The sequence below is a fragment of the Anticarsia gemmatalis genome, chromosome 9, assembly GCF_050436995.1.
Source record: "Anticarsia gemmatalis isolate Benzon Research Colony breed Stoneville strain chromosome 9, ilAntGemm2 primary, whole genome shotgun sequence".
In the NCBI taxonomy this organism is placed as follows: domain Eukaryota; kingdom Metazoa; phylum Arthropoda; class Insecta; order Lepidoptera; family Erebidae; genus Anticarsia; species Anticarsia gemmatalis.
The window spans coordinates 11,107,694-11,124,094 of NC_134753.1; the positions used below are offsets into that span (position 1 = coordinate 11,107,694).

A 16,401-nucleotide genomic window follows, 5' to 3' on the forward strand; every position below is an offset into this window, starting at 1 on the left:
AATAAAAGTATATTGAAGTTTTGGGCTCGATATTATCTACATAAAATCCTCTTTAAACATTGCTTATTCATACGATTAAAGAAGAACTGTGTACATTAAAGATAGTTTACTAATCTTTCTTTGAGACACTTAATCTTTATTAGCCATTGAAACAAATATATCTTAGAAGCAGAATTCAAGTGTGTCATAAAACACATTGGACGCACCATAAAAAAATAATTCTAAAACGTGTAGGAAGCGAAACCTCATAAAAAACAATATCCACACACAAACACACATTTATTTTAACTTTATCCTCCCCAAATCCCATAATTCGTGTGTTTATAAGGTTGACAAAAGTGTATGTGCAATAATAATGGACGGTATGTGAGTAGTTGGTCTGAAACAAGGTGAAGTGGAACGAAGGGGTAATTTCCTATAAGGCGTGTCGAGTCGCCACCCTGAGCCGATTGTACACTAACAGCTATAAAGCTTTTTAAAAGCTTTAAAATTCACTGTGAAATTGTAAAAGTGCCATATTTCTGTGTAAAAAAATCTATTTTGTGCAATAATTTCGTTACGTAGGTAAAATAATAGATATTTTTTGGCAAATTCCTGCCGATTTTGCCAAAAATGAGACCTCTTTCTTAAATTTCTTTAGGTTCTATCGTCCCAATAACTATTGAGATCATAGTTATAATGTATTTTTAAGTATTCCCTTACACACAAAGGTGAATGTTGTTGCCATCAAAACTGTATTCAATCTTACTCTACACGGTATAAAGCGGTCTACGGTGGTCTACGTGACCTGCTACGCTTTACCAATACGGCCCCCTTCCAGCTGCAAGTTGTGCAAGCAACCGTAATTTTTTTTTTTTTTTTTCTTTAAAAAGACAACTCCCGCACTAAGAATTTATCTTGTGTCGCGGGGACTTTTACAAACATACAAACAACGGACACAAAGTACAACCAGACCCGAAGCAATTATTTGTGGATCGCACAAATAATTGCTCCGTGTGGGAATCGAACCCACGACCTCCCGTTGCAGTGGTATCGGCGTGGCGACCTAAACCACTGCGCCACGGAGGCAGTCAATTACGATGGGTGCGATCGGCAATGTTACTATGCAGGTGTTTAAACTGTATTATTTGATAAACCCGTTGAGATCTGGAGCTGTAGATCCAATAGAAAATGTAATATTTCTCGCAGCGTTTAATGATTTGGGATACATACTACAGCCGAGCAAGTCAATCAAGAGGATTTATTCTTTCAACTACTTTTATTAACCGAATCACAATTGAACCGATTTTTTGTCTTTTCTATAGGTGTTTTATAAGCTACTAGAGGTTAATATGATGTTTCAAATGACGCAAATTTTAGCGATAATCGCTACAAAATGCCGCCTAAACTTAACTTACAAACGGTTCTTAACCTCTCTGAACTTGGGTAAACGTACCAAAAGGCAACATTTTTGAATATCAATGACGAAAACTTAGATACATTAAAGCTTGGTAGCAAACTTACTATACATATCTAGAGGAAAAAAACTGTCCTTATTCAAGGTAAGCAAGTGTTTTCCATAATTTACAGGTTAAGGATATTAATTAAGATGTTTTCAACCTTGAGACGACGCCATCGTTTTCGCCGCCGTTGAAAAAACCGTGTAAATCTTTTACATAATCTGTATGTGAATCGTTCATTTTTCGTGAATATGAAGAGTTGCCGATATCGCCTGACAAGTTACGATAAAATACCAAATTCTTTTAGTTTTTCGTTTGAAAGGTTTAACGGGAGCAGAAATGCAATATTTGATATTTCTGTAACACCGCGAAGAAATTTATGAATATATATGTATTTCACTGCAACTTTATACATAAAAAGGATACATAAGGATCGTTGAATGAAAAATGTCACTGTATAAAAACTCTCCTCTACTATTCGTCTTTTCAATTTATTTTTACAAAAACTCTCAGTATTGGCCTGCAGTTTGGTAACCTAGTTGTCCAATTAATAGCAATAGGCTCGCAACCATTACATGGGGATAACACTGTTAAGGGCGAAACGTGTGTGTATTTCATGCAACTGTACCTTCCGATAGTCGTGATAATAATAATGTCCTTCTAGCCGATATACGGCTACGGCGGTCAGTTTCATTGAAACTGGCCATCTGTGCAGGACTTTGTTTATAGTGTCCAAGTGTGTGCACAATACACAGGAACTCTCTATTCCATCACTCTCATAGTATGGTGGGACGGATAACCGACACGACCAGTGAGAGGTCAGGCGCAGGACCGACGGCTTTACGTGCTCTCCGAGGCACGGATAGTCGTGATATTATGTATGTAAAGGAAAAACATTTTTACTGTTGCTCTACTAAACCCTAAAACCGAACAATGGCAAACTAAAAAAGATATTAACCGCTTAGTGAGTATGAGCCGCGTCTAATATTGCCAACTTATACCGAGGGCTACATGCCTACCGTCACAGATTGCCTGATAAACCCCCACCCCAGGCAATTTATGCTCATAACCTGTAATAGGTCAGCCTTATAAGAAAATGCTCGCTCGACTTATAAGAAAATGCATTATGTTCCACGGTTCAAATGTAAGGTTCAAACCTGCAATATGAGTGATATGCGGTTTGGATGCTATTTCAAAGGTAATTTAATAGTAGCATTATCTTGTCTCACCATATTTCGTGTAATTTGCATGATATTTGTGAATAATTTGAGGTGTAAGTTTAGGTCGAATTATCCCGCCAAATCGTTTGGTAGACTCACCGATAATTAGACTGGTTCGTCATTGAACACGCATCATCATTTTAACAGACTTAAAAATGAATCTCGGTATATTTAACCACATACAGTTTTACCGATTAAGCTGGTTTATTTTATTTGTAAGATAGTCAGCCACTTTTGCACTATATCAATTCGATCCAATTATGATGACTAGTTTTTGAGATATCTTATAAAATCTGTAAATTCACGCACATTGATGATATAGTCAAATTTGTTTCGTAGTGCTAATAAAGTGAAATCTGTTTTGAAGTTGTTTTTTTTCTGGAGGTCATTGAAAATATTTGCTATGGGAGCATGATAAAGATACCCTGAAACAGGCTGCGTCCAATGAGGAATGAATAATGCTTTTATGTAATGGGCAATCTATTTTATTATTTACAGTCTATTATTATAATCAAACGCTTAGAGTAAAGTAAATCTATACCCTATCAAGCCTAAGCAGTTTCACTATACTGTTATTCTGGTGTTACAAAAGTTTCATTGTAAATATTTAGAGTCGATTCAAACAACGGGAAGGTGGTTAAGATAACCTATTTTGAGTTTGTAACTGCACTAAAAACTTTTCTAAATTACCACACTTAACAGAAAACTTATTGGATTTGGTTTCCTTTATCTGATTTTTCTTTAGGTTAACTTCGAAGGCCACGATTATTTATAAAACTATCGTTCAGACCCCGTTTCTTTACAAGTATCTGAACCATTTTCTTTAAAAATACTAGCATTAGGAAAAATTCACATTGAAAAGATAAATTTGAAATTCTAAAGTGAATGAAAAACAACGCTGTTTAGGCAGTTTTTATCATTTGTTTTTATCATAGTTTTAGTTGATAGTGTTGTGTAGATGTGTAGCTCATTAGGTTCATATTTAGACATCTATATTTGAAGAAGCTGACTCTATCATAAGCCTTAACCTTCTAGAATAATCGAAGCTGTCCTCATTTTACAAGCAATGGTTTCGTAAAATTTTTACTCGTACATACATAGTATGAATTAAACCTCTCCTTACGTGTTTATGAACAATAAATCTTGTCGAAACCAATTACAGCATTACTAATCCTGTAAATGGTACAAGTAGAACAATCGTAACTTGTGAATATTACGATGAGTAAACGAATTTAAATCTTGATAACAGGGGACAGGTCACATTTTCGATTAACCAAAGTTCAAAAACCCTATATCAGTTTAGATTTTGTGTACGCACTTTTAAGCAACAATCACGAAGGCTTGAAAATATAATTGTTCTTAATGTAAGTTCACACACAAATATTAAAAATATGGATTCGGGGTAATATTAGACTGTTATATGTTTGTTTGTACTATTGCTTTATTTTTTACATTTGAAATAGATTCATACTCATTTTTATAAATATATGTATAAGCAGCGCGACTCGACAAGTCTACTATAGACAACAGCTATGAAGATATTTTTTTATGAAAATCTAATTAGTGCCTCTAGCGGATACCGTAAGAACTATTTACGCCGTTTCCATTAAAAAAACAAACTCTCAATTCTAGATAGTACAGCCTGTAGAGCATCGCGTAATTGTATAAACAAAATAAATAAAAATTAGGATGTTGTCAATAGATTTTAACTTCATAAAGAAACACCTTGATAGACGTCAAGCTGTGGATTATATTAAGAATTTAACGTTACACATCTACCAAATGCACCGTTACTATTGGCTCTTATACTTCAATTCTAGCCTAGTTAACGCTAGACATCCTAAATAGCCTTACTCAAGTTTATACACTTCTCTGACTCACTAATCTATTCAAAAAAAGTTCATACATAAAGCTTAATTCATCAGCTCATGAGTCAGGACCGTGACATTAGAGCAACGAATTGGCGCGAGGTGACCACCAAGTGGCTCCATCACGCAACAAACGAATTACAAGCACCTACGTGCCTACACTCGATCGGACGCAATGTTCAACTTACTTTGAGCTAGTTTACTCTCTACATGCAATTTACGCACGACAAGCTATCTTCTTTAATCCTTTCTGAGTATAGTGTTTTCTTTAATCTTTTATCCTACTACTCGCAGACTGGCGCAACTTCGCCCAGGAATAGTACAATCTTATCCCGCTGATTTCAAAACACATTACAAAAATAAATATCCAATTTCGTTTATTTGTTCGAATGATGTAGTATTTTCTTTAATCCTTACAGATCTTCATGCCTTTAGATGTGTCGATTATAATTTCCATCTGTAACGAATTTTTTTATACTCGGCAATCTAGCATCACTTTGGAATTGAAAGAATTCTTATTTAACGATTTTAAATTAACAAAAATATTTTAGTTCAAACAAAATACGTTAGTAGCGGTAATCAATTGTCCAAACCAAATTTCTCGATATCATGTTCGTTAATGATATAAAATTGCTCCTTTCTGGTAAGCTCTCATCATATCCTTGGCTCGACCAGTATTTTAAAACAGATTCACGCAATTTAGCTACTACTAGTACATAAATAAGAGACCTCACGGTATAATTTTCGCCATTAAAAAGACGCACTGGTGCTTCTAAAACATTACATTAAGCGCAATGAAATCGTGTAGAAGGTAGCAATTAAACGGCTATGTATGTAGTCTTTATACATAAGTGAGTTTGCATTCATATTGATTAAGTACGCTAATGTCTCGGTAGGGACGGAACGCACGCGAACTTCGTAGTATACTGTGTACACTACACATGTTACTACGCAAGGAATTTTATAGGAAACTGAATACATTTACACTCATTTATTAGCTTAGTCTTTCTTCCAAAATATGTTGCAGTCGGCTTCCAGTCTCACCGGTAGCAGCTGAAAACTTTTTACATGGAGCGACTGCCTATCGGACCTCCACAACCCAATTACCTAGGTTATAACACAATACTTTTCGGTTAGACTGGTTGTCAGACTATCTAGCTTCCGACTACTGTTAATGACTGTCAAAAATCTTTGAAAATGACAGCCGGGACCCACAATTTAACGTGCCTTCTGAAACACGAAGGAACTCGATATGTATAAGATAGTCATCCACAGAGATCGATCCGCGAAGCTGTTGTTAACTAAGCCTCGAGCTCCCCTGAATACTTTTACACTATAATTATTAAATTAAAGTTTGAATTTGCGAGCTATTAAGCTGTTGGCACTGTTCATGAGTTACTAAAGTTAATAAGTACCTTGCAAGTTGCATTTAACATGGAGTTATTAATGGGCTGCCAACTGGCCTGCAGGCATAGCTGAATAATGTAAAATTATTATACATTAGGCAGATGTGTATAAAATACGCCCACGTTTTTGTAATTCATATTGTTATAAGTTCTTACGTGTAATGGCTGGAGATTCTTTTGCCATATACCGGGTACATTACCATTCTCCGGGGTACTAGGTATTGTCACTCCATATTACCAGTATTAATAAAACATCAAGTGGCGTTCTTTAGTCCCTGCCTACCCCTCTGGGAAAAAGTTGTGATACTATGTATGTTCGTATGTTTATAACGTAATAAAATATTCCTTTGTAAAAGTCTTCCACACCACAATACACACAAAATCTTAACATTTGCTACAAGAAAGGGACACAAAAAAACACTTTATAAATGAATTCTATTTAGTATTTAATACTTTCCCTCCATCTGACTAAACATGACAGAAACGGCAATTATAAAACCGCCTCGAACCATGCTACTGTTATAAGCCTCATAATGTCTAGGACAATAGCACAATTTTATTGGTAAAAAATGAAATAGCATCGCAGACACCGTAAATCATAAGCTGCAGTTAAAATTTTGTTGTTTTCATATATTTTTTTGGGTCTAGTTGACATATGGGTAAAGTTAAAAGTAAAAAAAATGCTTGCATCATGGTTTAAATGTCATTTTTTATTTTACTACACTCCATACTGGGTATAACAGAAGTGGTGTTATACAATAATACATATATCTAAATGTATTTAATACTAGCATAAACACATGTTTGTGGAAGTCTGACAGGTAGTTAAAATGCGATACAAAAGTAGTTCCTTCGCCGCCCATTGGAGGCGCTGATCAGATTTTAATACAAAATTTCTCGATAGCTACCCGGTTATCGACAGTCATAGTCAGATGAGAATAGCATTATGCTCTGTTCCTGTAAGATAGAACAGTACAACATAAGTAACATAAGATTGTTTCAGTAAATTGTTAATCGGGCGATTCCTTTAATTTTTTTTTGAAAATTATTCTTATCCTAAAAATGTTATAAATGCGAAAGTTGGTAAGAGTGCCTGGATTTTAATTAAATTTGGTATACTGATAACCTGTATTGACTCGAAGGATACTTTTTTCCACGGGATATCTTTTCAGCCAGACGAAGTCGCGGTCAGAAGCTACTAGACCATATTTATTAAAGCTATTAATTAATACAACAGAAGCCAGATACTACTATAACGTTGTTTTATTGTTCTCAGGATAACTACAATGTCCTGCACATATCTGCCATGTACTCAAGAGAAGACATTGTCAAACTGCTGCTCTCCAAACGAGGAGTTGATCCCTTCGCTACTGGTGGGGTAAGAAGTTTTGTCTTATCAATTTACCATAGCAAGATATAGATGGCGCTAGTAGTGTGTTCATTTAATTGTGCGGTTATTTAGAAAAAAGTTTAGGTTTATGATAAATTTGAACACGTAAATGTTTCAGAATTTTATTAAATAGTATTGTTTTAATGAAGTAATCTTCTTTGAAAAAAAAACAATGTTATTATTAATCAATATCATGACTTAAATTCATTCCCGATTTTTACAATACTACGTAATTGCAGTATAGATTCGAAACTACTTCATAAAATATAAGGTCAAATTATGTTTACATGTGGACTGGTAGCGCCATCTAGTAGCATACCAGAGAACTAAATTTAATACTAACTGTTGCCATATTGTTTTCATTTTTATTTATTGAGTTATATTTACAGATTACCCATAGCTTTTTACATGTAATATGTATTTTTGGTAAATAAATAATTTCAAACAGTAAGTCCGACAAGAAAGTAGAAAAAAAGCTGTTACCATTATTGTTTTCCCTTTCATAAAAAGTAAAATATAGCTCATTTTCTTGAGCAATATAAATATTGCATAAAAGTCGAAGTAATGAACCCAGACTAGCTTGTTAATGAAGGAATGAAAGTATTATATAGAAGTTTTTTCTTGCTTAGAGTCGGCAACAAACTGCAGTACATTTAGTAGCAAGCAGACAGACAGGCACGGCGACGAGCATACTAAGAGCACTCCTCACCGCCGCGGGGAAGGACATCAGGTTACGAGTCGACGGGGTAAGATATAACAAATCACTTTTATCTATATAATTCAAAAATCATCTTTACAGCAAAATTATTCAGATCCAATGTTACAGAGTTCAAAGCTCCTCAAACAAGATTGCAATCTTCCAAAAGTTTATTCATCCAGCTCCGACTAAGGTCATTTGCTGTCTGCCATTAGTACGACGACCGCTGCCTACTATCTATCGATATCTTTGCCTAGCATACACCATAAATATATGCAAATTTGAAATAGTAAAACTAAACGACCGATGCGAATTGTAAACAATAAATTTTAAGCTTTATGTCGCAGTTATTAGAGTTATGATTTGTAAATACGAGAGTAGTGTAGGAGCGCGGGCGTGGATGCAGCGTCGTCGCAGCGATCGCGTGCAGCGCGCCACGCCTGGCACCGCCACCCGCCTGCGATTCAGGAACTACCCCCGAAAACACCCGACAGACACAGCCTGTAAACAAAACTCCACGCTTACAAACGACACGCTCACACTACTCTATGTCTACTTAACTAATAAACCCACCAACCAAAGGGTCCCGACGACACGCATCCCCTGATAAAAATAATCTGACAATTACTAATTATGTCTACATTCCACCCGAACACAAGCGCCTCTCCAAGGCTGACGTTTTAAGGACATTCCGCTAGTAGGAACGAACCACCCTGTACGAATAGAAACTAGCTAATTATCCGTCGAGCTTTAGCCACCCGAGTAAACGTCACAGCGCGAATTTACAATGCAAATCACTCGCTGAATATTAGTTACAACGTCACCGCTGAAATTCAAAATTACTAATTTTAATACAATACGTCTCAGTCGTTCCTTTGTCACGACTAGAGGAAGGCAGCTTTGCCATGGCCTCCGACTTTACATTCGGGCAGTACTCCTAGTACTCATGGAGGATCAAGTACGTATGTATGTGTTTGAGCGTGACGGACTAAGCTTAATATGCGGAAATCGTTTCACGTCGGAATGCATCGGTATTCAGTGAGAAGCACGATAGACGATCGATTATAGTTATTGTCTAGCCGCCTACGAAGATTGCGATGCACGTAAATCGGTTATTATTGTCTGTGGTGTCACAGTTCGGAAGCGATTCGTGCAGTAGCACGCCGCAATGCATGGCGTGAGCCGGTGGTGGTAAAGCGCGCGGCATGAAGTGCAGTGCAGGCCCGTGAGCGGCGGGACCATGTCCGGGCGGGACGCGCCGAAGAGTGCCAACTTGAGTTGCCGCTCGGGTCCGCGCAGCCCGCCCGCCAACCTGCAGGCGAGGGACCTGCAGCGCCTCGAGCTCAGCTTCATTGAGCTCAACAAGGAGCGCGCCAAGCAGAAGGAATGGAAAAAGCTAATTCGCGACATGGTGTTCCAGAGGGGGAAGGTCCCGCTACTGCTGGCGGTGGAGGCCGGCAACCAGAGCATGGTGCGGGAACTACTCAGCGCGCAGACCGCAGAACAGCTCAAGGTATGTGGGCCCGCGCCTGGTGGCACAGTGCGCCAATGTGACCATGTATGACAAATATACTCGTACAGTGTTATGCAACTGCACTCGTTAGGTTCGTAAATGTTTGACTTTTATTGACTGCTTTGAATTTGACATGAATACCGTCCCAACGAGTTGTTTACGATCAAGCTTTTAAAATGCAGAAAAGTTTTTGGCAGTGGCTTTGTGAATAATAGTGCTTTTCGAGCTGAAAATTGTGTACTTTCCTCATTTTAAATCTGTGTAATGCTACTTTTATTTACGTATTTAGAATTTTTTTCTTATCTTTATATTTACGAATTACTTTAGCTATTATAACTTCACACTCTTCATTTTTTTCGATTAGCACCATTTCTGACACGTAATTGTTATTAACCGTACTATCAAATGTGCCGTGTGCCCTAGGCGTGTACCCCCGCTGGTGACACGGCCCTCCACCTGGCCGCGCGGAGACGAGACGTGGACATGGCGCGCATCCTCGTGGACTATGGGGCAGTGGTGGACGCTACCAACGGCGCCGGCATGACAGCGTTACATATAGCCGCCGCTGAAGGAGATGAACCTTTGGTCAAATACTTTTATGGAGTCAGGGCTAATGCTGCTATTGCGGACAATGAAGGTAGGTGACTTGGTTCCTTATTTCATCATGCTTTGGATGTAATACGTACTTTTGAACTTGTGATGTGGGGATGTGAGGCTTTTGAATAAATAATTAGAATTCGATTTTTTTGACTCGTATTAATCTTATTCAAAGTACGAGGTAATCAAAAATCTAAAAGTTGTTCTAACCATTCCATCGGGATCGTGGAGAATATAAATGTAGCACAATTTCTATTCACCCGTATATTTTTACAAGACAGCCGCTGATTACAAACTCCAAGTAATTTTTCCAGAATTATTTTCTGACCTACTTTTGAACTTCAACCGTTTCAACAAAACACCTCACGTTATTCCAGACCGGACACCAATGCATCTAGCAGCGGAGAACGGTCACGCGGCCGTCATCGAGCTACTGGCAGACAAGTTCAAGGCGTCCATCTTCGAGCGGACGAAGGATGGCAGCACTCTCATGCACATCGCCTCTCTCAACGGACACGCCGACTGCGCCATGATGCTGTTCAAGAAGGGAGTCTATCTACATATGCCAAATAAGGTGGGTTCTTTTTCTTTATTATATTTGATACGCGACTGATGTACAGGTATTCCGCCGTTGCTTGTTACTTAAGTAGATTCAAAATTCACTTCAAAATTGGATCAGTACTGAAGCTAAAACCTATGTGCTTTCAAACTCTATTAAATGTGTGTGTCGTATAAATCTTTTAATCTTATTACTGATAAACTGAAATTATAGTGTGAAATGTATCACCAATTTACCAAATAAAGTTGACAAATAAAACTCTCAAAACGTTGACTGACAAATATTTTAAGTTGATAGCTAACACTTCCGAAGGAAACAATTGTAAAGAAGGATTGCAAATTTGAACAAAACCATGCATAAAGCAGCCCATACAATGTAATGAGTAGAGTAAAACAAACAAATCTTAAAAAGAATTTTATTGTTTCCTTCACAATTAAGTACTAACTGCCTCAGTAAAGTAACTGAATAGTAACGTAGAAGGAAATATAGGTAACATTTCCTTGCCGACCTAGTAAAGAGTTATTTAAATTTCTTTGTTACTTTCTCTGCATTTAACAACAATGCGCTCTCGTGAATAAACATCGTTCGATTTGAAAATCCTTGTGCGTTTTTATTTTCTGATGTTTTTGCTTCATTACACCAATTATTGTAATGAAGGACAAAACTTCAATGCAAATAGAAGGTAAATAGCTATAGGATTTCAATAACCATTTGTTTTTCTTGTTCCGATTATTCAAAAGGAAATTTTTCATATTTTTGTTTGTTACCAACTTGTACACGACTAAATTAGAAGCAATCGTCTGCTGTATCGCGCGTGTTTCCTTTCTCCTGTAAAACAGATGGGATTTTCAAAATTCCCTTACATCAAACGACGAGGTTACCTAAACGTGAGTTTATTTGAATAAAATTTGGCAAATTTCGACTAAACCGATAGACAAAATTGCCGTCTCATAAACCAATTAAGTACCATTTCCAATCATATTTGGTTTACGTTCACTAGTTGACACGAAACGGTTTTATGACGTCGCGTGTTTAATTCCGACTGCATTATAAATGAAATGTATTTCAGTAACCTTAGCCTTATTTGTTGGAGACATCTCACCAGTGAAACAAAGGCGTAAGTGAGAATCACTCACTTTACAAATTAAAAAACTGTTCAACTATGTTTTTCTTTACGTTTCTCATTACCTGATATCGTGTTATATAAAAAAGTAAAAAAAGAGATATCTTAGGTATATTTTTTAGTAAATACTTTACGTTTATCGACAATTCATCTCTTTTTATCTTAAAATATTGAACTTATGTTACACCACGAAATATTTTTTAGTATAAAACTTTCATTTTGTCTCAGAATTTTAGGAAAAAGTCGAGCGAAATTACCTTCCCTAGTATTATTTAAAACTGCAAACAAATATGATGTATTAGTACTTATTTCTTACTCCTTGATGGCACTAGTCGACATGTGTATGACTTAGTTCTATAGTGGTAGACCGGGCGGATGTCCGAGGGGCTGCGTACAAAGGTCAAGTGCCGGATGATGGCAGGGATTTATTTACGTGTGCCGTGTTTATGGTATGCGTGAAGATAATAAGAATATATGTCTTGTTACTTATGTTAATGCATTGTGGATGGTAGATTACGTATTTTTAGATTAAAGAAATGTCTTTCGTTTTTCTGTTCGTTGTTTTAACTTTTAATTTAAGTTAATTACAAATCAAGGCTCAAGCTATTTAGTAAGCATAACAGATGATTGGTTGCCGTTTAAATTATACTTTTGGTTTTGTTTTGTTGACTGAAGACAAACTAAATATCAATTATGTACTTAGTTTTGTAACTTTTTAATAAAGATTTCCTGACTTTTTTGCGAATTTGTTTGTACTTTTTTGTATGTATTGTTGGCATTTCTTCCTTAATCGTTTTAATTGAAAGATGACAATGTAATATTTCAGGATGGAGCTCGAAGTATTCACACAGCAGCGCGGTACGGACATGTCGGTATTATCAACACTTTACTTCAGAAAGGAGAGAGCGTGGATGTCACCACCAACGTAAGTATCTTTAGTTTATTTCGCTAACTTATACTTAGATTTATTTACACAATATTGTAAGCCTTATGAACTAAATAAATATTTTTGAAAAAATAAACAATCATTTTGGGCTGTAAGTTTAAATGTTTTACACACAAAGTTTAAGCTTTTGCGTTGCTAGTTTGTTTTCTAAAACCCTGCACTGTAAAAGGCTTTTTGAATTTTATTATATTGAGGTTTAAAGCAATTATTCCCTCGTGTAGGAACTATGCCTAGAAAATAACCACAATTATGTTTTACAAAACTTTACCGAAATTGTAGTCTAATTAACATGTCACTTGTATATCAAATAAATTTATTTAAAACTTTAAGTTACATTTCTAATGCCGTGATTATATAGCCATATTACAGCTTTCTATCAAGATATTCTTTAACCAGTATGATTTGGAACTATGCCCAGTATATATGAATTTTATTGTTAGTAATTGTTACATACATTCGGCAAAGTTCCAACAGTCGACTGTCACTACTTAACACCTTTGCATAGAATTTACAAACTGACTTTAGTTTCCTTTAAGTCGCTACATTTCCTTTTGATAATTTATTTAAGCATCTTCAGTCATGAAATGTTCTTCTTCTTCTTATCGTATGGTTAGTAGTCAACCTAGTGTCAAAGTTGCTCAAGCCGCCCGAAGGCCTTTGACATGGCTTAACGACTGTTATCTTAGTAGACAACAACCGGGACCGACTTTTTACGTGCCCTCCGAAGCATGGAGACGCCCAGCTCAAATACCACTATGCGGTCACCCATCTATAGAATGACCGCGCCAACGGTTGCTTCACCCGCAGATCGTTGTCAGACCGGTGAACGCAACTGGCTATTAAAAAGCATAGAATTTTATCTGAACTTTTCACAGACATGCAAAAATACTCTTGTTTCCTATACGGGAAGGCGGAGACTCTCTCTCTTCTTAGCTAGTTTTCCCATTTGGTGGTGGAGTCAACCTTCCTAATGCTCTCCATCCACTTCGCCCTATCCTTCAGGTCCCACTACTCATAAAGGCGGAGACGAAAAAACTGAATTCTTTCTCACTATTATTTTTAAAAACCATACTCATGTAAGCTTTCGCCACGAAAGCAAAAACAGTTGAATTACTTTTAATTCCTTTCGATAACGAGTCAGTTACTGAAGTGACGTTACCTTATATGTTTACTAAGTATTTTGTTATATATTATTGTTTACCAGGACAATTATACAGCGCTCCACATAGCAGTAGAGTCATGTAAACCGGCTGTGGTGGAGACATTATTGGGCTACGGCGCTGATGTCCACGTGAGAGGGGGAAAACAGAGAGAAACTGCTTTACATATCGCTGCTAGAATACCTGACGGTAAGGGCCTTCCTATTTACGTAACCTTGGAAAACTACATGCTTGAGAGTTTTTGAGGCAGTGGTATAAGGAATATAAAATCCTCGACAAGCACTTGACCAACGAGATCGACTCAAGACGTTGTCCGTTTCTTGTTTAAAAACGAGACTCGTGCACAGCAAGGGACAAAATATCATAAAGCTTTGGGTTAATGGGTTCTTTGAACGCAGTAATTTCTGTAATCTCCAGAAAGACTATAATATGCATATACTCTTTCTTTTCCTATAATCTACTCAATAAAAAATAATATGAAATTCCTTCTCGTTCCTATAGGCACGAGAATAGGTTCTGCTTCATTTCATATTTGACTAAATTACATCTTTGAAAAACAAATATTATAATCTGCAGGAGACAAATGCGCGCTGATGCTTTTGAAGTCAGGCGCGGGGCCGAACAAGGCGACGGAGGATGGAATGACGCCTGTACACGTCGCCGCCAAGTACGGGAACCTCGCCACACTCGTGCTGCTGCTCGAGGATGGAGGGGACCCACTTAGGAAAACAAAGGTATTATTCGAGAAGTCAAACTCAATGGATGAATCGAAATCTCATCTATTACAGTAAAAAATATAAAATTATCACAATTAATACTTTCCTTAAAGGGAAGACCACCGAAAATAACCAGTCTTGTCAATCTGATTCATTGATCTTTTTTTTTTTTTTTTTTAAAAGACAACTCCCGCACTAAGAATTGCTCTTGTGTCGCGGGGACTTTTACAAACATACAAACAACGGACACAAAGCACAACCAGACCCGAAACAATTATTTGTGGATCGCACAAATAATTGTCCCGTGTGGGAATCGAACCCACGACCTCCCGTTGCAGTGGTATCGGCGTGGCGACCTAAACCACTGCGCCACGGAGGCAGTCGATCGAGATATGTCTTAAAAAATATTTGAAGGCCACAGTTTTATTACATACAAAAATGTCTTCCTTTTGTTTTAGACTGGCGAAACCCCACTGCACATGGCGTGTAGAAGTTGTAAGCCTGACGTAGTGCGGCATTTAATAGAATTCGTGAAAGATCATAAAGGAGACAACGTCGCGACCACATACATCGACGCGATAGACGAAGACGGTGCCAGCGCACTACACTTCGCCTGTAAAATTACTAAAGAAGAAGTCAAAATACCCACAGCTGACCGACAAGTTGTCAAATGTCTAATAGAAAACGGAGCCGATGTTACACAAACAACTAAACATAATTACGAAACAGCATTCCATTTCTGTGCTATCGCCGGTAACAATGACGTCATGACTGAAATGATACAACACATATCGGCGGCTGACGTCAGCAGAGCACTCAACAAACAGAACTCTATAGGCTGGACACCTTTACTGATAGCATGTCACAGAGGGCACATGGAACTAGTTAGTACATTACTATCGAACCACGCAAGAGTAGACGTCTTTGACACTGAAGGCAGGTCCGCGTTACATTTAGCAGCAGAACATGGTTTTCTACAAGTTTGTGACGCGTTACTAACAAACAAAGCTTTTATAAATTCCAAAGCGAGGAACGGTAGAACAGCCCTTCATTTAGCTGCTATGAATGGGTACGCACATTTAGTCAAATTCTTAATACGAGACCATAACGCCGTGATTGATGTTCTAACGCTAAAAAAGCAGACTCCTTTACATTTAGCAGCAGCGAGTGGCCAAATTGAAGTATGCAAGTTGCTATTAGAACTCGGAGCTAACATTGACGCGACAGATGAATTAGGACAGAAGCCTATCCACGCTGCGGCACAGAACAATTACAATGAAGTGGTCCAACTTTTTTTACAACAACATCCGAATTTAGTAATGGCTACGACTAAAGATGGGAATACGTGTGCTCATATAGCTGCTATACAAGGGTCAGTGAAAGTAATTGAAGAGTTGATGAAGTTTGATAGAACAGGTGTCATATCTGCGAGAAATAAACTGAATGAATCGACTCCTTTGCAATTGGCTGCTGAAGGTGGTCACGCAGATGTAGTGAGAGTTCTTGTGAGAGCTGGAGCGTCATGTACTGATGAGAACAGGACTGGGTTAACTGCAGTACATTTAGCAGCACAATATGGACACACAAATGTATTAGATGTGATGAGATCTACGAACACTTTGCGGATATCAAGTAAAAAGTTGGGGTTGACGCCGCTACATATAGCTGCGTACTATGGACAAGCTGGTAATAAAACTACCTTTATTACGACAATTTCTTTTTGTATGATTATAAAATGAGTATTTCATAATACAATGTTGCTTTTTA

General features: G+C 37.4%; 1 protein-coding gene across 1 annotated transcript in view; it reads left to right on the plus strand.

Moving 5' to 3' along the window:
* nompC (no mechanoreceptor potential C) overlaps nucleotides 1-16,401 on the plus strand; it is a 44,732-nt gene that overhangs the window by 21,513 nt on the left and 6,818 nt on the right. Inside the window, exons 3-11 of the mRNA XM_076118214.1 lie at nucleotides 7,210-7,311; nucleotides 7,953-8,069; nucleotides 9,441-9,533; nucleotides 9,957-10,170; nucleotides 10,508-10,704; nucleotides 12,639-12,737; nucleotides 13,963-14,107; nucleotides 14,495-14,652; nucleotides 15,093-16,320. Coding sequence (XP_075974329.1) covers nucleotides 7,210-7,311; nucleotides 7,953-8,069; nucleotides 9,441-9,533; nucleotides 9,957-10,170; nucleotides 10,508-10,704; nucleotides 12,639-12,737; nucleotides 13,963-14,107; nucleotides 14,495-14,652; nucleotides 15,093-16,320 — 2,353 coding nt within the window. The remainder of the gene's footprint in view (nucleotides 1-7,209; nucleotides 7,312-7,952; nucleotides 8,070-9,440; nucleotides 9,534-9,956; nucleotides 10,171-10,507; nucleotides 10,705-12,638; nucleotides 12,738-13,962; nucleotides 14,108-14,494; nucleotides 14,653-15,092; nucleotides 16,321-16,401) is intronic.